The sequence below is a fragment of the Schistocerca piceifrons genome, chromosome 1 (genome assembly GCF_021461385.2).
Source record: "Schistocerca piceifrons isolate TAMUIC-IGC-003096 chromosome 1, iqSchPice1.1, whole genome shotgun sequence".
NCBI classification, from domain to species: Eukaryota; Metazoa; Arthropoda; class Insecta; order Orthoptera; family Acrididae; genus Schistocerca; species Schistocerca piceifrons.
In genome coordinates this window covers 147628390-147653523 of record NC_060138.1, presented here as the reverse complement: position 1 = coordinate 147653523, position 25134 = coordinate 147628390, and the positions used below count along the sequence as shown (strand labels likewise).

The following is a 25134-nucleotide window of genomic DNA, read 5'->3' as shown; positions in this document are numbered from 1 at the left end:
AGGAGAGGGAATGAATGGCGATGTGCATAGTTTGAAAAAACAGTGAAGGCAAGGTTCAGTCGAGGGACGCAAAAAAAATAAAAAGCAGAGCCAGTAGTAGTAATACGGTTAAAAGAATACAGGAGAGAAGCTCTGGAGAATCTCCTCGCATTGCAGTAATTGGCTGCGGTGTGTCTCAAGCTAGTGTAGACCAGTGCATGGTAAACGAGTTAACGATTAACTGTTATCTTCAACTTCCAATAAATCTTCTGTAAACGTTTAAGGGGGGTAGGACGTCAAACGGGCCGACTTGGAGCAGGAGAGACATCACAGGACATTTTTATTTCCAGTGTCTATAATTTTACAAATAAATTCATAAAACTTTGTCAGCAACACCAGGAAGGATTCAGGATTCACACTCATTGCAGTGGAAGTTCGAAAACATAACAAAATAAATTTTTTTTTACGTGCGGAATTTCATCATTTTTTCACTTACTAATGGCTGCATTTGTTGGTATATGTACACTTTTCTTCATAAGTTATAGAGATTCTTCTATGAATTTTGCACAGCGTACATACCATACTCACAGGTGTATGAAACTCTAGAATTTATTTAATTTATGAAAAACGAATGAACTGTTATATTTTAAACTTCATGTTTAGAAAAAACACAAATTTTAATTACCTCAATTTTTACCACAATTTTTAATAGATTTGGAAAATTCCAGAGTTTCATACACCTTTAAGTATGGTTTGTACGCTGTCCAAAAGTCGTGGAATAATCTCTCTTACTTATGAAGAAAAGTGTACCTATAGCAACAAATACAGCCATTAATAACTGAAAAAATGATGAAATTTCACATGTAAAAAAAAATCATTTCGTTATGTTTTCGAACTTCCACTCCTATGAGTGTGAATTCTGAATCCTTCCTGGTCAAGCTGACAAAGCTTTATGAATTTATTTGCAAAAGTATAGACAGTGGAAATTAAAATGTCCTGTGGTGCCTCTCCTGCTCCAAGTCGGCCCGTTTGACGTCCTACCCCCCTTAACGAAGTTAACTTTATTTTCAACGGATTAACGATTAGCGAAGTTATGTTTTTGATTAACGTTGCCCAGCTACGGATGCAATCCTTCAACCCCACTGAACGCGATTGCATCCCTTTGGAGTGTAGCCCGATCGCAATTTTTGTTCTGGTGCACATGATGGAACCACAAGGGACCATTCAAAACAACTCGACGAAATTTGAACTTGATACAAAGCAGCAAAGGGTGTTTATGCTCTTACAGCACTCCTGTTTCGCGCCATTCTGTGGCATGGTCAGGGGGAGTCTGACACTGACACATGCGCGAATAAAACTGCAGAGTCCTTCTACAATCCTCCAATTCGGCAACACCGCAGTGCCATCCACGCACCTTTGTTACGCAGTTGTAAGCGTGACTTTATAGAGACAAGCCATTCAGTGATACAAGGGCACTGGTTTATAGGGAAACATTTCGGCACACGTTACATTTCGCATGTGGGCAGCAAATACTAGTGAAGTGACGTTGCACTACTGAGTTGTTTTGATTTGATGGACAAGCAAATCATTCGGCAGACGGCGGTCGCAGGGTTCAGTGTGTTTCTTCTCCATGTTATCATCACTTTTCTTCAGTGCACAGTAAGGAATCTGAATGACAACATGTCCCTTAAACTCTGGATTATCTCAGAACAGTGGACTTTAATGTTTCTTTTCTTTTGCAGAAATATGGTACAGAGCATCTCTCTTCTGCTGATGTAGCTCGGTACGGGCTTTTATTGAAGTTTCGAGAACATACCTTCACCGAAGAGTCAAGCAGTATATTGCTCCCTCCTACGTATATCTCGCGAAGAGACCATGAGGATAAAACCAGAGAGATTAGAGCCCACACAGAGGCATACCGACAGTCCTTCTTTCCACGAAGAATACGAGACTGGAATAGAAGGGAGAACCGATAGAGGTACTGAAGGTACCCTCCGCCACACACCGTCAGGTGGCTTGCGGAGTATGGACGTAGATGTAGATGTAGATGTAGATGTAGATGTTAGCCAAGCCATTGCTTTATTTGGAGATGCCAGGTCAAAGCATTATATTGCAGACGCGTTACGCATGTCATAAAGTGTGGTGTGAAGGGTGCGGTAACGACATCAGCCGCGCGGTCTAGGGCGCCTTGACACGGTCCGTGCGGCTTCCCACCGTCGGAGGTTCGAGTCCTCCCTCAGGCATGGGTGTGTGTGTTGTCCATAGAGTAAGTTACTTTAGATTAAGTAGTATGTAGACGTGGGGATCGATGACCTCAGCCGTTTGGTCCCATAAGGCCTTACTATAAATTTAACGACATCAGGAGACAGCCCTACCCGCATAACACCCAGGCTATGACCCTCACTGTTGCACTATAATCTGGAAGGATCGCGCTATTGCGCAGCAGGCAACCTGGGTCCGACGAGCAACAGCACAGACTCTTAATCACTCACCATGCTGCGGCTCCTGATAGAGTGGCGTCAGCACAAACACTTTGGGGACGGCTACGGGAAGGACACAGTGATCTGCACGTCTCAATGAAGCTGCCTACCTTGACACATGCACATTGTATTGCCAGGTAAAGGTTTGAGAGACAGCACATGCAATAGAGTATAGTGTTGGCACCGAGTGTTCTTCATGTTATGAATCACGTTCCTCTATGGAGGACCATAATGGCAGGCCCCGTGTTTGGTGCTATGATGGGGATGCGGGGAATCATCCAGTCGTCATTTCCCCCTCAGACTGCATTTTGGGGCAGGTCTGTCATTGTTTGAGGAGGCATCAGATTCAAAGTGAAAATTCCTCCCCTCACGGCACCAACTCTAGCGCTGAATGCCCAGCCGCACCAGGATGAGATGGTGGAACATACATCATCCTGGAGGCTGCAGCATTTGGATCGTGCTTCACACTGATGCAGAATAGCACTTGGCACCGCCAGCCGGAGTGGCCGAGCGGTTCCAGGAGCTACAGTCTGGAACCGCGCTGCTGCTACGGTCGCAGGTTCGAATCCTGCCTCGGGCACGGATGTGTGTGATGTCCTTAGGTTGGTTAGGTTTCAGTAGTTCTAAGTTCTAGGGGACTGATGACCTCAGAAGTTAAGTCCCATAGTTCTCAGAGCCATTTGAACCACTTGTCATCACATCGCCCAGACCGTCCAAATCGTTTGAAAGCTGTCGACATCTTCTTGAGGGAATGGCCTACCAACAGCCCAGACTTAAGTCCAATTGAAAATGTGTGTGATTACATAGGTCAACGGCTAAGGCACATAGATCGTCAGTCAGGAACAGCTGGCGAATTTGCCTCTGGACCAACATACCCCTGGACTATGTCAATTCCGTAATCTTCAGCTATCGACGCCGATGTCAGGCTGTTATTACTGCTAGAGGGGGCGTCATCTGTTACTGAATATTTATTGTGATCAATAAATGAATCATTGAAATCAAAATATGTATCTTTCTCTGCCGTCAAAATGATTTTCTTGTCTGTCAAAACAAAACAGCTGAGTGGCGCTACGCCATTGCACTAGCGTTTGCTGCCTACATGCGAAGTGTAATGTGTGTCGTCCTTATACACCAATGACTAGGTATCAATGAATGGTTTGTATCTGTACAGGTACATTGAAAGTGATCAACAAAGGTGCGTGGGCGGAACTAAAGGTGTTACCAAACGAGGGCGTCGTACAGGGACCATTTACCGTTTTATTCTCGCATGTGTCAACGTCACGCCTCTTATGATGATGCCAAACGAGGGCAACAAACAGAAGGGCCGAAAAATTATAAACACCCTTTATTGTTTCGAATCAAATTCAGATTTCGTCGAATGGTTTTGAACAGTCCCAAATGGTTCCATCCAGTGCACCAGTTCAAAAATTGCGAGCGCGCTGCACTCCAAGCGAGTGTGATCACATTCAATGGGGTCGCAGGTCCACGATTTTCTTAGAGCAGTGTTGAAGATTTGAATGGTTCGGGCAGTGTTACCAGCGTCAAAGGTCGCCGTCCTGTCGCTCATCGCATTGCGAACTGTCGCTTTCGACCGCATAGTGCGTGGAAATCAACGCACCAAGGGAAGGGGTGGTTCCTCTGTCGCCTTTTATGCCGTCCTCTGAAGCCTTTATCTTCATGGCTATGTACAGGAATATGGTAATCTTATTGGGCGCAGACGGAAAGTTGACTATAGACTGGTACAGACAAATGTAGACTGACCAATCGGAGATCTGTACACTCTTTATAATACCTTGAGCGTTCAGGTATCACTGTGCAAGTGTGATCCGTGAGGAGAAAAGGTTCTACGTTAGCAGCAATCTCATTGGCTGCGTTACATATTAATACGCGAATCGGCGGAAGCAGAATTTGGTCCGTCTATGGGCAGCGAAATCTCGTAGTGCGGAGACGGACGAGCGCTGCGCCTGCGCTGTTGTGCTTAGCGGGGCGCGCTCTGGTGGGAAAGTTGTGTACGCGCTGACTACGCGGAACTATGTGCACAACATGACCCTTTCACTCTTTTGTGCAGTTAATTTAGGTCTTGTGACATGTAATCTCGAAACTAACCATCTCAATAATATCAAAATCTGTATTTTTAGAGTCTTAAACCCTCCAACTCTCCTGACATAACTATAAAAATTACTTCTATTGAAGAAGCACAGAATTTAGAAACACGTATTGTGATTATGTTCCTACATATAGTAACAGGATATTATGACTAATTTATTAAATTCTAATAGTGATATTGCATTTATTGTGTATATCTCACAGAAATTCGCAATCATTCGCAACAATATTCCAGCCAGCTTGTACACATTTACGAGTTACCAAAGGAGACCGAATGTGGTAACCGCAAGTCAGAGGAGGAGATTAATGTTTAACGTACCGTCGTTAGAGACGGAACACAATCTCGGATTAGGAGAGGATGGAGGAGGAAAGCGGCCGTGCCCTTTCGTAGGATCCATCCCGGCATTTGCCTGAAACGATTTAGAGAAATCACGGAAAACCTAATCAGGATCACCGGACTTGGGTTTGAACTGTCGTCCTCCCGAATGTTGATAACAACTGCGCTACACCGCTCGGTGCCCCTAATTCATGAAATCTCAACATACGCTATGTGATCAAAAGTATCGGGACACCCCCAAAACATACGTTTTTCATATTAGGTGCATTATGCTGCCACCTACTGCCAGGCATACGATATCAGCGACCTCAGTAGTCGTTAGACACCGTGAGAGAGCAGAACTGGGCGCTCCGCGAAACTCACGGACTTCGAACGTGGTCAAGTGATTGGGTGTCACTTGTGTCATATGTCTGTACGCGAGATTTCCACACTCCTAAACATCCATAGATCCACTGTTTCCGATGTGACAGTGAAGTGGAAACATGAAGGGACACGTACAGCACAAAAAAAGGGTGCAGGCTGACCTCGTCTGTTGACTGATAGAGACCGCCGACAGCTGAAGAGGATCGTAACGTGTAATAGGTAGACATCTATCCAGACCATCAGACAGGAATCCCAAACTGTATCAGGATTCACTGCGAAAAAACTTGAATTTCATGGTCGAGCGGCTGCTCATAAGCCACACATCATGTCGGCAAATGCCCAAAGACTTCTCGCTTGGTGTAAGGAGCGTAAACATTGGAAGATTGAACAGTGGAAAAACGTTATGCGGAGTAACGAATCATGGTACACAATGTGGCGATCCGATGGCAGATTGTCGGTATGGCGAATGCGCGGTTAACGTCGTCTGCCAGCGTGTGTAGTGCCAACAGTAAAACTCGGAGGCGGTGGTGTTATGGTGTGCTCGTGTTTTTCATGGAGGAGTCTTGCACCCCTTGTTGTTTTGCGTGGCACTGTCACAGCACAGGCCTACACTGATGTTTTAAACACCTTCTTGCTTCCCAATGCTGAAGAGCAATTCGGGGATGGCGATTGCATCTTTCAACACGATCGAGCACCTGATCATAATAAACTTCCTGTGGCGGAGTGGTTACACGACAATAATATTCCTGTGATGGACTGGCCTGCACAGATCCTGACCTGAATCCTACGGAACACCTTTGGGATGTTTTGGAAAGGCGACTTCGTGCCAGGCCTCATCGACCGATATCCATACCTCTCCTCAGCGCAGCACTCCGTGAAGAACGGGCTGCCATTCCCCAAGAAATCTTCCAGCTCCTGATTGTACGTATGCCTGCGAGAGTGGAAGCTGTCATCAAGGCTAAGGGTGGGCCAACACCATATTGATTTCCAGCGTTACCGATTAAGGACGCCACGAACTTGTAAGTCATTTCTAGCCAAATGTCCGGATACTTTTGATCATATAGTGTATATTAGCCTCTTGAGAGTGCCACATTTGCAGACCGTGTCTCTATGACATCGATTGACAATGAAAATGCTGAAATACAGTTTGGCACTTCAGATTCTAAATAGGTAAATATACATTTTGCTTTAGAGTGCAAAGTAGCCGACCTTCACTTGTTAATTTTTGGGGTGGGCGGTATTTAACGTAACTACTAAAAGATATTGTTACTGAATCCTTGTTTTAAAATGCGCAGTAGGTTCGATGCTGGACCCTACTAAATTTTTAATACAGTGGGATTCACCAACGCCGGCCGGAGTGGCCGAGTGTTTCTAGGCGTAACAGTCTGGAACCGCGAGACCGCTACGGTCGCAGGTTCGAATCCTGCCTCGAGCATGGATCTGTGTGATGTCCTTAGGTTAGTTAGGTTTACGTAGTACTAAGTTCTAGGGGACTGATGACCTCAGAAGTTAAGTCCCATAGCGCTCAGAGCCATTTGAGCCATTTGATTCAGAAACATAAAGGAGAGTTTACGCTATTCATCCCATTATTGGACAGAAATACAAATATTAACTTATTTTAATTACATCGATTTTCTCCCTACTATTAAAATTAAGTAACTTTAAGCATTTCAGTACCATTTGTGTCTTGTCAGAACAATTGACTGACAGAGTTTTGTATCACAACATATTACGCACAGGCAGCCCCGATTGGTGAGTGTGTTGCTAGTGCACCTGCAACGTATTCATTCCTTTGGAACTTTCCACGGTAACTGTTCTACACTGCAGGCTGTAGCCATGATTCACTAACAGCACTGCCCAAGCAGGGTGTAATTCACAGCTCGAAAGTATTGGTTCCTTCCGTAATTATTGAAAAGGGACAGACTACCAAGTGCAGAGTTACACAAACCAATATACATACATACATAAGTATGCAAAATTAAAATTTTTGTCTGGGACAATAGCCAAAAGCCTTCCCACCTGATGGGAGTAGGGGAAAATAGGAATTTACTTATCACATGAGACATTGTCTATTATTTTCGTATTTAATAATTTAATATCGATTTTCGTTTATATTCCAGAGAATATTATTACTGTCTTACTTTTGGTTTTTCTTGTGCTCCAAAAGCTGTTCACGATGAGCTAAACACTTTTCCACACTACACCAATTTACAATTTTACATAAAGCTAATTTGTAAAATCACATGCATATGCCTACACTGGTCTCTGGTGGCAGTACTGTCTACTAGGTCCCGACCTCGTGGTTAACAAACTGTTTCCCGCCAAAATCCTCCATTTTGGATAATGTTACTTGCATCATCAGCTGACATCATGGCCGCCATCTTGGATTCGTCACAGAATGGATGACAGCGCCCTCTGGTGGTGGTACTGTGTACTGGCTCAGTTGGACTCTTGACCCTATGGCGACTATACTGGATGGTGATGCTGCCTCTAATTGTTTAACTAAATAGTGCATGCAAGTTAAAAACTTATGTCCAGCATAGGCCGAGTTCTCTCCCTGCCATTTCCTAGGATAAGGTGGCGGTCGGGTGACTTAGGTTAGTGGAGGTAGCCCAAGTGCCTTTTCTTTCCTGCCATTTTCTTAGGTTAGTAGAGATAGCCCGATTGATCTATCTTTCCTCCAAAATTCAGACTTCCTACCAATCTATAGGGTCAGGTGGCGGTTGGATGATTTAGGTCAGTGGAGGTTGCTCAAGTGCCCATTCTTTCCCACCATTTTCTTAGGTTGGTAGAGACATATTGACATATGACAGATTGACATATCTTCCCTCCAAAATTCAGACGTCTTGCCAATCCCTAGGAAGAGGCGATGGTCAGATGACTTAGGTTAGTGAAGGTAGCCCAATTGATCTATCTTCCCACCATTTCTTAGGTTATTAGAGGTGTGTTGGATTGTCCTGATGGAATTTGAACTTGCTGGCATTTTCTGGGGGAGGGGAGGGGAAGGGTGTTAGGTTAGTGGAGGTAGCGCAACTGACCTATCTTCCCGCCAAAATTCAAACTTCCTGCCAAAATGAACCATCCTGAATGACGTCATTGCCGCTATCTTGGGTGACATAAGGTGCTGTTGCCATCTTGGATGACGTCATCGCCGCCATCTTGGATACATCAGGCATCAGTGGAGAGTGGGGTGGCATGAACATATCCCCACTACTTTTGGGAACTAAGAAAAGTGAACTGATGTTTCCTCTCAAGTTTTTGGTGACATCAGGATCCAATTATCGTTTTATCCCCATCCCTGATACAGAGTTTTTCTCAAACAATCTCACATACAGCTTCAATTTCTACCTCTGTGGATTTGAGTTCCTTGTCTACTACCACTAATACACCACCTTCATTTTCCATTTCCCTGTCTTTTCGATATATGCTTAATTTTTCCCCAAAAATCTCACTGTTGTCAGTTTCTGTTTCAACCAGTTTTCTGTACCTAGTATTATGTGAGCCCTGCTGCTTTTCATGAGCGCTTCAAACTCTGGCACTTTGTTGTGAATGCTTTGGCAGTTTACCATTAAGATTTTAATACTCTCACCTTTGTGAGGCGTTTCTTTCGATTTTACACCGATATTTCTAGGTTTCTTACTGTTCGTTATCTTGGTTGAATGTAGAGTCGCCTAGTTTAAAAAAAACCGCACCTTGCTCTCCACACAGAATTAGTTATCTGTGTAGCAGCGAATGATGTATAGTTCACACCTGATCCATTTAGGGAGCCCTTCAGTTCTGCAGACAATGCTGCAAATTGTGAGCTTCGTTGAAACCCCTTTGCATATGACGTTAATCTCGACCAAATCGCTGGTTTGGCGCAGTCCATCCACCATACCAGTGTCGATCAGTAGCTGGGAATGTGTCGCTCGCAGGCTGCCCATGTCTCATTGACTTGCTGGCGACAAGTCGGATCGTGCAGATGAAAAATATTCAAATTCCATGGCGCACGGCCGTGCCATACAGATTGGGGTGGAATGAGGACCACGCAGACGTTAAGTGCAATGGTGAGAAGAGGCCAGTGGCCAGCATATGGCGTCCTGTGTTGCAAATATAGAATACCGTGGGACACGTATCTTGTCTAGACAGGTTGCACAATAACTGGTAAGAAGATATGGTCATAACAGTCGCCATGTTGGACTTCCCAGGTATCGTGAAGCAGGAAGCCCTGAACCACTAAACGTAGTTCCTGGCAAGTAGTATAGTGTGGAACCTGATCTTTTAGCTGCAGAACGCAGTTAAAATCACCTCCTAGCAGGTAGTGTTCATATCGTCCTAAGAACAGGGAGTGATGTCCTTAGAATGAAGCTAAGGCCATCCATGTCGTTGGTCAATGGCCGATGTTGCGTAGAAATTAATGAAGTATTTCCCCGTGGCAGTGAGTGCCATGGCCCGAGCTGATGGAAAGAAGGCGACATGGGTGACAGGAATCCTTTCGTGGGTGTAGATGGCCATTCCACAGCCATGGGATCACCTGCGGAGGTGCGGACGGTATAGCCATTGATATCTGGGAGACTGGCCAAGTGAACTTCCTGCAGGAGGGCGAAATCAAAATCACAAGACCTCCTGCATATGGCGAATTTTCCACCTTGAATGGATGTTGTAAGTGCTGATTGTTGCTATTTGATAGGCTTGGTGGCGGTCTGCTGGAGAATGATCCACTGTGACGTCCACGTCACAGTGGAACTTCATCCTGCTCGCCCCAAGGGGGTTCTGGGGAGAGTATGATTACTTGAGCGGCGCTGATGATGCTGAGTCCTGTAACGAGTCCTGCTCTTCGACCTCCTCTTCATGCCATTCCGTGAAGGTAGGCATCAGTATATCGTCCATTTTGTCCTCTGAAGATTAAGTCGTAGTGCATGGTGCAATTTCGGCAGTGCTGTGCCTGTTAAATAATTAACAGGGACGGGCGCAGACAGACAGTGGATGTCGTCACGCTCAGATCTTTTTCTTCGGCGATGGTGGTGTCGTGGGCATCGTACGGTTCGATGGCGGCCTCGTGTTCAGTCTGCAATGTCTCCTCTTGGCTGGAGACGGTTCGCCGCCTTCTCTTACGATGTTTCGGAGAACGTAGTTTCGTTACGCGACCTTTCATGTCCGAGGATGGAAGGGAGTCACATCTGTCTGCAAGAAGGCCACCGTAATGAAAATGAGCGGGTTGATCTCCATATTGTTGGCGATGGTTGGATCAGCAGCTGGCAGAGTCGGCACCATTGAAGCCGGGTCGACGACCAACCGAGGCAGTGGGCCGTCCGTAGGCGCCCTCTGTTGGGGTATGCTCTGGCTCAGTGGTCGCTTCCGGGCCTCGTTGTGAGGTGGCAGAAGAAAGGAGAACAGTGGCGTAGGTCACCAGTAGCACCGTAGTTTGCGAAGCCGGTGGTCCGTCGGTGGCTGGAAGTTGTGTAATTCTCCATTATAGGCATTCGGATCTAAGACTGCCTTCTTCGTCCCACCCGGAACAGGTCCGAGGCTGTCCATCATACATAGTTATTGTATGGCATCCGTCAATCTGCAGGTAGGATGGGACGTAGCTTTGGAAGTCAGTGGTGAATTGTCAGGAGCCGCATGACATGTCCGAAATTGCGTCCATTTCTCTGCAGTATGGCCGTGGACTGTGCTGTATGTCAGTGTGCCAGGACGACTTCCTCTGCTTGAAGTTCGAATGGCATTCTGAAAATGCGTATCCTACGCATGTTTAAACCTGCGTAGTCGACGGTCACCGCACCAGGATTGCCGTCAGCATGACCTCTTTGGTCTCTAACATACACAGCACTGTTCACAATCGACAAGTGTATTGCTATGATGTCGCTCGTCGGGATCTTGACTTCATCTGACAGAAAACGCTCCACTTCGAGTGCTCTGGGTCGGGAATAGTAGTTGCAGAAATTAAGTCGGAGGGTAGATTTACGATAACAGCTCGCCCTGTGTTGTAGACGCTAATCCGGCACGTAAGCAACAGCCATCAGCATGTAAACAAGGCAAGCTTTTGCTCCGCACACAGAAACACCAGCGTCTCCGCTCTGTTGCCGTGCCAGAGACTGACTAGGTCCGAGCTATCTAAGTACTACTCACGACTCGGCCTAGAGCTTTACTTCTGCCTGTTCTTCTCTATGTTGTTATTGTTGTTGTGGTCTTCAGTCCTGAGACTGGTTTGATGCAGCTCTCCATGCTACTCTATCCTCTGCAAGCTTCTTCATCTCCCAGTACTTACTGCAACCTACGTCCTTTTGAATCTGCTTAGTGTATTCATCTCTTGGTCTCCCTCTATGATTTTTACCCTCCACACTGCCTAAATTTGTGATCCCTTGATGCCTCAGAACATGTCCTACCAACCGGTCCCTTCTTCTGGTCAAGTTGTGCCACAAACTCCTCTTCTCCCCAATTCTATTCAATACCTCCTCATTAGTTATGTGATCTACCCATCTAATCTTCAGCATTCTTCTGTAGCACCACATTTCGAAAGCTTCTATTCTCTTCTTGTCCAAACTATTTATTGTCCATGTTTCACTTCCATACATGGCTACACTCCATACAAATACTTTCAGAAATGACTTCCTGACACTTAAATCTATACTCGATGTTAACTAATTTCTTTTCTTCAGATACGCTTTTCTTGCCATTGCCAGTCTACATTTTATATCCTCTCTACTTCGACCATCATCAGTTATTTTGCTCCTCTTCTCTACTACTTTCTAAACTTTACAGAAGTTATCCTGAATACCTTGGAGGACTAGCGTTTCTGAAAGCAATGATATTGCAAAGAAATGGCTTAGCCACAAAAAAATGGTTCACGTGGCTCTGAGCACTATGGGACTAAACATCTGTGGTCATCAGTCCCCTAGAACTTAGAACTACTAAAAACCTAACTAACCTAAGAACATCACACACATTCATGCCAGAGGCAGGATTCGAACCTGCGACCGTAGCGGTTCCAGACTGAAGCGCCTAGAACCGCACGGCCACAACAGCCGGCGCTTAGCCACAGCCTGGGGGATTGTTTCCACAATAGATTCTCACTCTGCAATGGAGCGTTCATTCTTAAAATTGCTGCATTACTTCTATGAAAACGCAAATTTCCACCTTTGTAGATATGCTGGTCTAGTTGTTCTGTGTGCAGTGCACATAAATCAACATTTTAGTATCCATGAAAACGATACAAGAGAAAAGGCAAAGTTACATGTTTAGTTAGAAACTCTACAGTCTGTCCGTGATGACCATGCGATAGTCGACCGACCGCTATATCATCCTCAGTATTCATCATCGGATGTGGTACGGATGGCATGGGATCATCCCACTACACTCCTAGCCGTAGTCGGCGATTCGACTTTGGAGCTGCTAACTCTCAATCAGATAGCTCCTCAGTGGGCGTCACAGCTCTGAGTAAAAAACAGTTCAGTCCTCCCACCAAGGAAAAGTTCCCGGAAGTGCAGGGAATCGAACACAAGTCGCCCGCATTAGAACCTGTCTCACTCACAAGATTTTTTTCTTTTTCTTTTTTTTAGGAGTCTGAGTCGTGGCAGGGTGGATAAGAGGGTGAGACAGGCAAGGGGCGAAACTCGAGGCCAGGCCCTGGCATTCCCCCCTGCCCCTCATTACAAGGGATTTGTCAAGAAAGGGACTAGATCAAGGTAAATGACAATAAGGACTTTTTATATTTTTATTTGCATTTGTATTTTAATTTGTATTATTTGTGGGACAGCATATCAGGCCTTTCCTGGCGGGGGGGGGGGGGGAGGGGGGAGGTGGGGGAGAGGGGGAGCTGTATGGAGGGACGCCCGTAACTTCATGGCAGACAAACATAAGAACTAAAATTCAAACTGAGAAAAAAAGTCAGTCGACCATGCAATTCCCTTCACACATTCAAGTCGCCAGACTGGACATGTTGGTAACGTACACCATTTCAGAAATGATCGTTCACATGTCAATAATGTAGGAGGTTAGGTACTCCCAAACTAAGGGGACTGGATTGTGATCGCGCTGTGAAACTAGCTGGCAAAGGTACGTGATATGTGGGTGAACATTCGAGCATACTGTGAGGTTCCAGTATATACCACCAAAAATCAAGTGTGGAGTTTGGGGGATCGCGGAAAAGGTAGGCGATCATCTCAACTTGCAATCGCGTAATAGCATGGTGCTTAACCGGGGGAAGGTGAGAAGTGTGTGGAAGGAGTTGCAGAAAGGAATGGACGATTGCTGACGAGGTGCAGAGGTAGCAGGCCAATATACATAGTGTTAGGAACCAGACCTTACATTTCGTAGCGCACGTAAGGTGGTGCTCATCAGTGTCCTTGCACGGGCAACTTGTGCAAAGTGGCGACGCAGCCAGACTAATACGGTATAGTCACTGGTTGTAGGGAAACTAACCATTGACAATGTAGTACCAAAACGCCCTGATATCCCGCAGAAGGAATGGAGCGTGGATAGTCTTCAACATTGTCGACCATTGGACGTCTGGGCATTTTGTTACCAACGTGTTTTGGAGGGGTGTGCATCGATGACAACTTACAAAAATCTGCATTGGAGGTGTTGTCAAAAATGTTCAAATGTCTGTGAATTTCCAAGGGACCAAATTGCTGAGGTCATCGGTCCCTAGACTTACACACTACTTAAATTAGCTTATGCTAAGAACAACACATACAGCCATGCCCAAGGGAAGACTCGAACCTCTGGCGGGAGGGGCCGCGCAATCCGTAACTCAGCACTTCAAACCGCGCGGCCATTCCACGCGGCGGGTGTGTTGTCGGAAGAGCATCATGTACAAAACTAAGTTCGATAAAATAGGTATGAATGTGAGACAGCACCAGAGCAATTTGCTCTATGATGCAATGTGCAGTGCGGTTGGCAGTTCAGGTGAGTCCGGCACAAGGATTACCAGGGTGCAGTGAGTAAGGGATGTTAAAGGTTCCCACCAACGTCTCAATATTGTATGAACATATAATGCAGTGCCTCTGGCCCAAACATGGACAAGACCAAGACCATCTTTTGTAACACACAGGGTAAGGGTCTCATATCAGATTTTGAAGACGGTGCCAGCGAAAACGAGGTAGAGCCCGCACAGGATGTGATGGCCGATGCGCAGTGACAAATTTTCTCCCAAAGAGCTGGGCGAGTTCATTCGTTTATCTGCCGATAAGCGTTTGCCTCTCTTCGGCCTGTCGGTGAAGACAGAATCGATGCGCATACCCTGTAGTCTGCCTCAGACGATATTACAGAAACTGTTCGGTACAAAAGATTTCATTTTTGCTTTACTTACAGCTTTATATGTCAGGTTCATGATGATGTGCTAATCATTTCGTTAATGACCATAGTTATTGTGATGTTTACTTGAAAGTAAGACACTGCGCAAAATTCGGAAAAGTTCACAATGAAAAATAGATGGCCGCTACGATTTTGTGTTTGGTGCATGTTACATAATGTGTTGCTGCATATGATATTTAGCTACCATATTGAATTTTTCTTTAGACTTGGGTAGAGGTGTTTATCTGTCACTATTGTCGAGAAAATTGATCTGACGTTGCACATTCAATTGCGATCGCACCGAGCCAGCCTGAAACCCAGAGTGAAATAACCTCAACATTCCTCGTATTTCATAAACGGTTTCAGGTACCGAAACGAGATTTTAACAAATGACAGCACGCAAAGAGGAGAGTATTTTGCCATATCGTTATTATGTAAAACTTCATTATCCACCGTAATATTCCACTAACTACAGACTTGTTCGATGAAAGAAGTAATTTTTGAGGGCCATTGACAGCTGGTGAAACAAGAAATACTGTGGGTTTTGGAACAACATCGGTGAAGATATTACATGTTTATTTTTGTACCTAGGATGTGCTTTATCACAAGCTGCTGACCTTACTTTTCCTCAGTTCCCCAATTACCAGACTTAATAAACCACTGTTTCAGAATTCTCCCTTAATTGGGGCTGCACAGTATGTTAGTGAGGTGAGACTGTGTAAACTCCGTTGTGTTTTGGCGAAAGAAGCAAATTTTAACATGACAGCTCAAGAAATGTGTAGGTCTTATTCAAAATTCGTCTCTCATGACGCTATTCCGAATGTTACAAATGGCTAAGAAGCCAGGCGAAAATAAATCTCTGTATTTTCGGTGGAATTCTTTTTAGATATTAATGGACAGTGTCTTGAAAGGAGGATATAAGATGAACATCAACAAAAGCAAAACGAGGATAATGGAATGCAGTCAAATTAAATCGGGCGATGCTGAGGGAATTAGATTAGGAAATGAGACGCTTAAAGTAGAAAATGAGTTTTGGTATTTGGGGAGCAAAATAACTGATGATGGTCGAAGTAGAGAAGATATAAAATGTAGACTGACACTGGCAAGGAAAGCGTTTCTGAAGAAGAGAAATTTGTTAACATCGAATATAGTGTCGGAAGTTCCATGCGGCTTTTCGCGGATGATGCTGTGGTATACAGAGAAGTTGCAGCATTAGAAAATTGTAGCGAAATGCAGGAAGATCTGCAGCGGATAGGCACATGGTGCAGGGAGTGGCAACTGACCCTTAACATAGACAAATGTAATGTATTGCGAATACATAGGAAGAAGGATCCTTTATTGTATGATTATATGATAGCGGAACAAACACTGGTAGCAGTTACTTCTATAAAATATCTGGGAGTATGCGGGCGGAACGATTTGAAGTGGAAAGATCATATAAAATTAATTGTTGGTAAGGTGGGTGCCAGGTTGAGATTCATTGGGAGAGTCCTTAGAAAATGTAGTCCATCAACAAAGGAGATGGCTTACAAAACACTCGTTCGACCTATACTTGAGTATTGCTCATCAGTGTGGGATCCGTACCAGGTCGGATTGACGGAGGAGATAGAGAATATCCCAAGAAGAGCGGCGTGTTTCGTCACAGGGTTACTTGGTAAGCGTGATAGCGTTACGGAGATGTTTAGCAAACTCTAGTGGCAGACTATGCAAGAGAGGCGCTCTGCATCGCTGTGTAGCTTGCTGTCCAGGTTTCGGGAGGGTGCGATTCTGTATGAAGTATCGAATATATTGCTTCCCCCTACTTATACCTCCCGAGGAGATCACGAATGTAAAATTAGAGAGATTCGAGCGCCCACGGAGGCTTTCCGGCAGTCGTTCTTACCTCGAACCATACGCGACTGGAACAGAAAAGGGAGGTAATGACAGTGGCACGTAAAGTGCCCTCCCCCACACACCGTTGGGTGGCTTGCGGAGTATAAATGTAGATGTAGATTTAAGTGTCAGGAAGACGTTTCTGAAAGTATTTGTAGGGAGTGTAGCCATGTATGGAAGTGAAACATGGACAATAAATAGTTTGGTAAGAAGAGAATAGAAGCTTTCGAAATGTGGTGCTACAGAAGAATGCTGAAGATTAGATGGGTAGATCACATAACTAATGAGGAGGTATTGAACAGAATTGGGGAGAAGAGGAGTTTGTGGCACAACTTGACTAGAAGAAGGGATCGGTTGGTAGGACATGTTCTGAGGCATCAAGGGATCACCAATTCAGTGTTGGAGGGCAGTGTGGAGGGTAAAAATCATAGAGGGAGACCAAGAGATGAATACACTAAGCAGATTCAGAAGGATGTAGGTTGCAGTAGGTACTGGGAGATGAAGAAGCTTGCAGAGGATAGAGTAGCATGGAGAGTTGCATCAAACCAGTCTCAGGACTGAAGACAACAACAAAAACAACAACAACCAAAGCAGAGGTGACAGATCATTTTGAATGGTTGCTTTACAAGTGTGGGCATGGGGGGCCCCACTGAATATTTACAAAAAATGTGAGTGTTGGCTTCAGTTTGGAGTAGCACTCCCCCTCCAGTGCTCGGCATTTCCCCTCTAACACCTGCCCGTAACCCTCATGACTGCTGCTCTCCTCATACATGTCTAGTCTTCTGCGCATGTACCAGCCACGGTATTGTGTGCGGACTCTACCCAAGGGCCTGTTGGAGTTGACATCGCAGTATCAATAGTAGAGGGAGTAATTGGGCAGCTTGGGCCAATTTAGATGCCACTTATTTGTTGACATAATTCACTCTCTGTAGTGGGTTCAGGCTGTGCAGGAGGATGTGGTAAACATGGTAAGGGATCGACTGCAGCAACTGACGTTACGTTTTTGCCACAGTATGCTGGTTGGAACTGGTAAAGTCGATGCCCAGGTAATTGAGCAATGTCACTATGGGAAATGGGAGTGGTTCCTTGTCCTGGAGTCCACGTCAGATATTCACGATTATCGATTTGGCAATACTGATGTGGCAACCCACTGATTGTCCATAAGTTGGATCCATACTATGGCGTTGTGTATTTCGCAGGTGAGTGTGTGAGAATGAGGAGGTCGTCTGCATAGGCCCAGCAGTGGAATGTGTGGCCACACAATGTAAGTCCTGTAAGACGATGTAGGAAGATGAGAGGCTCAACGGTGATCGCGTTACAACATAGTGGACAAAGGGCATACCTGCCTGAACGAAAGCTGGACAGGGATCGGTCCAGCCAATTGTCCATTTACCAGGACCATGGATATTGCATTGCAAAGTAAGTGGCCAATGGCAGTTATGATTGTTGGTGGTGGTGGGTGGACCCCATGCATTCTGCCACTGAGAGGAGACAACAGTGGAGGACTCATTTGAAGGCACTACTGAAATCTATCGACACCAGTGCCGCAAGGAGGCGGCAGGACACGGCAAGCGCATTAAAAATCCTGATATTCATCCTTGGCTGTCCGAAGGGTGGCCCCACAGCCTAGCTATGTTTGTTCCATAGAATATACTGCAGGTAACACCTCACACATGCGTGCTGCCAAGAGATGCACGTAGTTTTTATAATTCACATTTAGTAATGTGATGAATGGAAATGGGTGATGTGCATTCGCCCTGTTGGTTTGGGCACCAGTGTGTGAATGCCATTGACAAAGTCTGGTGTTAGGGGAAAGGAATGACTCAACTACTCTTGGAACATCTCTGTCCAATGTAGAAGCATCATTGCGTTGAAGGTCCAATAAAATTCACTCGGAAGGCTGCTGGGGCCTAGGGAGTTGTTCTTCGCTCCTTTGGCGATCTGTGGGTGACGTGCGGGCTCGTCCTCAACGTCGTCGGCCTATGCCTCCAAATGGGGGGACTATGCTGTATCTATATGGTCTTCTGTAAAGAGGGGAGGGACGTGTGACGACGGTCTTAGCTTAAGAACCGAGAGCAACCACGTTTGCGTAGTGTTCTCAGTGCTAAGAGAGAAGCAACACTGCGTGAAATAACCGCACAAACAAATGTGGGACGTACGACGAATATATCAAATGGTTCAAATGGCTCTGAGCACTATGGGACTCAACTGCTGAGGTCATTAGTCCCCTAGAACTTAGAACTAGTTAAACCTAACTAACCTAAGGACATCACAAACATCCATGCCCGAGGCAGGATTCGAACCTGCGACCGTAGCGGTCTTGCGGTTCCAGACTGCAGCGCCTTTAACCGCACGGCCACTTCGGCCGGCGAATATATCCGTTAGGACAGTGCGGCGAAATTTGGCTTTAACAGGCTATGGTAGCAGACGACTGACGCGATTGCATTTGCTAACAGCACGACATCGCCTGCAGCGCCTCTCATAGGCTCGTGACCAAATTGGTTGGACCCTAGACGACTGTAAAGCAAAAGTCTGGTCAGATGAGTACCATTTCCAGTTGGTAAGAGCTAACGGTAGGGTTCAAGTCATGGGACACCTTCTAATAGCGTGCCCTCCTTTTGCATGGCATAGTGCAGCCACTCCGCGTGTCATTGACTCAAGAAGCCGTTGGGAGTACCGTGCAGAAATATTGAGCCGTGGTGCCTCTAAAGCCGTCCATAATTGCGGAAGTGTTGCTGGTGCTTGATTTAGTACACCAACTGACCTCTTGATTATGTCCCACAGATGTTCGACTGGTGGCCAAATCATTTGCTCGAACTGTACAGAATGTTCTTCAAACCAACCGCGAACAGTTGTCGTCTGGTGACTTGGCGCATTGTCATCCAGAAAAATTCCATTTTTGTTTGAGAACATGAAGTCCATGAATGGCTGCAAATGGTCTCCACGTAGCCATACATAATCATTTCCAGTCAGTTCATTTTGACCAGAGAACCCAGTTCATTCCATTTAAACACAGTCCATTTCATTATGGAAACACCACCAGCTTGCACAGTGCTTTGTCAGCGATTTGAGTTCACGACTTCTCGGGCTTTGATCCAAGCTCGAACCCTGCCGTCAGCTCTTACCAAGTGAAATCAGACCTCATCTGACCAGACATCGATTTTCCAGTCGCCTAGGGTGGACAGAGAGTATAACACATATTAATAATAAAATTCCAGAATCTTGTAGAAAACGTGCAGATGAATTGTCGTGACCGTAGAAAATCAATCATGCTGCAAAGAGAAAACGTTCAACCAAAACCTCTGTGCAGGGACTTCTGCATGTACTACTTACAGACACGCAGACGGATAGAACATTCAAAGGACGTGTGATGCCGGAGGCCAACAGTTGCACTGGCGTAAACACCATGGGGAGTGAAGGTCTGGGCCATCGATTACTCGACTTGGAACTCTGCCTACTAGTAGAAAGTCAACACGAAAACGCAGAGACTGAATATTCCGGAAACAGAAAAATAAGTTGGTACTTTATGAAACTTGGATACAAGGCACTGTACGCGAGTCAGAAGGGCCTTCGAAAGCGTTTAAAAGGGTAGTAGTAACAGGCAGTCCGCATCAAGTAATCATCGACAGATATATTTTCATATTTAGTGGCGAACAAGGACGGTTGATCTTTGACTGAAGCAGTTAGTGCTCAGCATTCATTTGTTAGTAGGAACAAGTAGTTGTACAGTATATGTCTCTGGTGAATTAGGTCAGAGAGATGGTTGATTTAATACAAGACAGAAAGAGTGGCAGTAATTGCACTTGTCTCTCAGTTAAGCACTGGCAGTGATTAGAGCAAAATTCTAGTTGTCTCTTGTTTCTTGGTAAGGTGATGCCCATGAGTAGAAGAACAGAATAATATGAAAGGGATTGTGGCTAATATGTGTTAGGGGCACTGTTGGTCCGACAACTCACATAATATGTATTTGAAGATGAATAAACTTGGTTATAGGCAATGTAAGATTTCATGTGATCTTGCTACTTGAGATTTACTCCCTCTCGACTCCCTTATAAAGATTAATTAGGGAAAACGTCCCGGACAACAGAACAATATTGTCGTCAACCTCCTAATTGCGCTACTAGGTCTCACGAACTCTGTATTTTTACTTGGGCCTGTGTCGGGACGCGACAGAATAGAAGAGTAGCCAACTACCTTTAACCGTGAAATGGTGTTAATTACAGCTATATCTTACGATACCATAAAGACGATATGTCATTCATGCCAAAGTAATTCCACAAATAGGGATTGAGCACAGGGGAACAGATGTAGGGATCCTGTATCGCCGCTCAAGACGAGGTCCTAGTGAAGATGATTTCCCATTCTCTTCCTCCATATTGTTATGAAGTGTCAAGTGTGTATCTGTGTCGTGCGGTTTACTGTCATGATTACTTGTGCAGTGTAGCGTTGGGTTTGTGTTACTGGATGAAGGGAAGGGAGAGGGAGGAGTGAAACCCAATACTTATGGCCTGCTCCTCTCGAACAGCCGAGCTTAACATCCGCATCCGACAGACAGATCACTGTCACAGTTTCACATGGCTTCACATCCTGACACGCTTTGAAGAGATCTGGAATTTAACCAAGAGCTTCGGAACAAAGATTTGTGATCTGGAACTTTACACTACCACTTTTTCTCCTCTCGCCAGCTACATAACTGACTGTGAAAATTTTCCACCAGCAGAATATAACCGAAATAACTCCGATCCGAGCGCACCACACAAATATGTGTTAGTGAGCTCGGCTGCAGTAGTTGGTGATATGAAATTCACTAACATTTATTTACAACAAATCGTATCTGTCGCAGAAGCCCATGGCTGACGACAGCAAAAGCGACCGCCCGGCAGGTAGAAAGACGCACTGTTATTCCGCGTGGATAGTTGACCCGCGCGGGCGACGACTCGGCGGTGCGGACTCAGCGGGGACGGACACATGCTTTCCGCGCTGGAAGCTGAACGATCGCTTGCCTACTTCTCCGTTCCCTTACAGAGCATGTATCCGTAGGATGTAAGTTATAATCCAAAACCCACTAAATAAGGCAAATAAGGCTGCAACTGAAAATGACGATATCCAATATGACGTCTTGCAAGTTCTGCTTTTGACGTAGAACGTTATCTTGCTTCCAATTGGTCACGTTCTTCTCCACGAAACTGAAATCTGACTTGTATAATTCATTCTTTCATTCATACAATGAAGGCAAGATTCAGCACAACCAGGACCACCTCCGAAGAAGTCCAACGTAGCCTTGGACGAAACGTCAGGGATTGAAGAGTTCCATGGACCACGGCCATACAACCCGGAAAAATTCTCAGCAGCTCAATGTTTTATTCTTAGGAATGCAATGGAACGTGAAATTCCACAGTGTAACGTCACAAAATTCGACCAGTCCTCGTCCAGGGGCGCTTTCACACCATGTGTGAAGACAGTTTTAGCCACAGCCAAAGGGTTTGTTTCCGGGATGTATTTTTCCCTCTGCAGAGGAGTGTGCTCTGATTTGACACTTGCTGACAGAATAAAACTGCAATCTAGGCTGGAACTCGAACCCAGAACCTTACCCTATCCAGTCGTGGCGTATCTGGAGAGGAGAACTTCTATGAAGTAGGGAAAAAGTGCTGACAGGAGCAAAGTTGTGAGGACGAGTCGTGTCTGGTTAGCTCAGCCAGTAAAAGCATGCAAGATTCCAGGTTCGAGGCCCAATCCAGAACACAATTCGAATTTGCCACGAAGTTTCAAAACAGCGCACATTCCACTGTAGAGCGAAAGATTCAGCCTAAATGCGAGAACCTTTCCAGGAATGCAGGCTTTCTCGGCGAGGGTCGATGATGATGTCTTTTTGGGTTATCAGGCGAGTCAAGGCGTCATTCTGCGGTAACCTTTCGACAAGTTTCCTGCTCGTCATCTTCAGGCTAAGCGTCCGGTTCATGTCCAGTTCGTGTCTTTCCTACGCCTCTTTTGTACCGGCTGGGCCAGTCGCACGCATAGGGAAGGGGTGTCGCAGACGGTGGTGGAGAGAAATCGCTGCCAGACTCAACGGTGTATTTAGCAGCGCCTCTTACAACATGTGAGAAGCGTTCGGCCAAACGGACGAATCTGCAGTGGCACAGCGCAACTTCGACGAAGGTCTTACGTTTGAATTTGAACAGACAGAGGCGATGTGCCAGACGGACGGACTCTTAGGACTCGATTGTCAAAGAGGCAGTGGTCCCCCTCATCACCGTGTGTGACATCTCTTCCGAAGGTGCGCGACTGGCCCAGCCGTTGCACACGAGGCAGAAGAGTCTGTGGTCCAGAGTCTACAAAAAAACGAACTGCACATGAACCTGACGCTTCATCTGAAGATGATAAGGAGGGAACTTGTCGAAACGTTGCCCCAGAACGACGCCTTGACTCGGCCGATAACCAGGAAGGGTCTTTCTCCGGCACGCTGAGGCAGCAGCAGTTGAGGCTAGTGATAGCGCGCCGCTTGTGCTGCAGGCCGTGGTTCTTATCCGGCGGCTGGGAGTGGCCACAGCCCGGTGACGGCACGGCTCCACGCCGTGTCTGGCCTGGGGAGGCGCCTGCCACCTCCGACCGCATCGTCGAGCAGCTCATGTTCTCGCCGCTGCGCCGCCGCCCTCGCCGCAAGGTGTATCCGTCTCTTCACTCGTAGCCGGTAGCCTCTGCCTCACGTGGTGCAATGCATGCAGTGCTTACAAAGGAAGCATAACCTATCGGATCACCCATTTAGCTATGTCGCACGATAGTAGTAAGCTAGTCATACAATCTTAATTATTACTTCCAAAAATACACTACTGGCCACTAAAATTGCTACACCACGAACATGACGTGCTACAGACGCGAAATTTAACCGACAGGAAGAAGATGCTGTGATATGCAAATGATTAGCTTTTCAGAGCATTCACACAAGGTTGGCGCCGGTGGCGACACCTACAACGTGCTGACATGAGGAAAGTTTCCAGTCGATTTCTCATACACAAACAGCAGCTGACTGGTGTTGCCTGGTGAAACGTTGTTGTGATGCCTCGTGTAAGGGGGAGAAATGCATACCATCACGTTTCCAACTTTGATAAAGCTCCAATTGTAGCCTATCGCGACAGCGGTTTATCGTATCGCGACATTGCTGCTCGCGTTAGTCGAGATCCAATGACTGTTAGCAGAATATGGAATCGGTGGGTTCAGGAGGGTAAAACGGAACGCCGTGCTGGATCCAACGGCCTCGTATCACTAGCAGTCGAGATGACAGGCATCTTATCCGCATCACTGTAACGGATCGTGCAGCCACGTCTCGATCTCTGAGTCAACAGATGGGGACGTTTGCAAAACAACAACCTTTTGCACGAACATTTCGACAACGTTTGCAGCAGAATGCACTATCAGGTCGGAGACCTTGGCTGAGGTTACCCTTGACGCTGCGTCACAGACAGGAGCGCCTGCGATGGTGTACTCAACGACGAACCTGGGTGCACGAATGGCAAAACGTCATTTTTTCGGATGAATCCAGGTTCTGTTTACAGCATCATGATGGTCGCATCCGTGTTTGGCGACATCGCGGTGAACGCACATTGGAAGCGTGTATTCGTCATCGCCATACTGGCGTATCACCCGGCGTGATGGTATGGGGTGCCATTGGTTACACGTCTCGCTCACCTCTTGTTCGCATTGCCGGCACTTTGAACAATGGATGTCACATTTCAGATGTGTTATGACCCGTGGCTCTACCCTTCATTGGATCCCTGCGAAACCCTACATTTCAGCAGGATAATGCACGACCGCATGTTGCAGGTCCTGTACGGGCCTTTCTGGATACAGAAAATGTTCGACTGCTGCCGTGGCCAGCACATGCTCCAGATCTCTCACCAATTGAAAACGTCTTGTCAATGGTGGCCGAGCAACTGGCTCGTCACAATACACCAGTCACCACTCTGGATGAACTGTGGTATCGTGTTGAAGCTGCAGGGGCAGCTGTACCTGTACACGCCATCCAAGCTCTGTTTGACTCAATGCCCAGGCGTATCAAGGCCGTTATTACGGCTAGAGGTGGTTGTTCTGGGTACTGATTTCTCAGGATCTATGCACCCAAATTGCGTGAAAATGTAATCATATGTCAGCTCTAGTATAATATATTTGTCCAATGAATACCCTTTTATCATCAACATTTCATCTTGGTGTAGCGATTTTGATGGCCAGTAGTGTGGTAAGCTAGACATACAGTCTTAATTATTACCTCCAAGAATATGAAGTTACGTAATTAACCTCTTGTGTGTTTGCAGGTACAAGGGACTTTCAATAAGTAATGCAACACTTTTTTCTGAAACCAAGTTGGTTTAATTCGGAATTCCAGCACGCCATACTTTTCCCCACTCTTTTGGCTACAAAACCTTATTTTTCAACACGATCTCCGTTCAATGTGTCAACTTTACGTTACCTTATTGGGAGAGGCTGTATGCCCGCATGATATCACTCCACCCGTTGACGTCGGAGTAAACGTCTCGCCGCATCTCTAACCTCTCCCTCATCGACGTACTGCTTCCCGCGGAGTCCATCCTTCGTTGGGCCAAGCAATTAGGAGCTGGAAGCTTCGAGGTCCAGGCTGTAGGGTGGAGGAGGAAGAACAGTCCAGCGAAGTTCGTGAGCTCGTCTCGGATGCTCAGACTTGTGTGAGACCTTGCGTTGTCATGGAGAAGA

General features: G+C 46.0%; 1 protein-coding gene across 1 annotated transcript in view; it reads left to right on the top strand.

Moving 5' to 3' along the window:
• The first annotated feature begins 2690 nt into the window (after positions 1-2690).
• The window catches only part of LOC124791250 (glycoprotein 3-alpha-L-fucosyltransferase A-like), a 68000-nt gene continuing 45556 nt past the window's right edge, over positions 2691-25134 (top strand). The window contains exons 1-2 of the mRNA XM_047257849.1: positions 2691-2776; positions 22924-23074. Of these exons, the coding sequence (XP_047113805.1) occupies positions 2691-2776; positions 22924-23074 (237 nt within the window). The remainder of the gene's footprint in view (positions 2777-22923; positions 23075-25134) is intronic.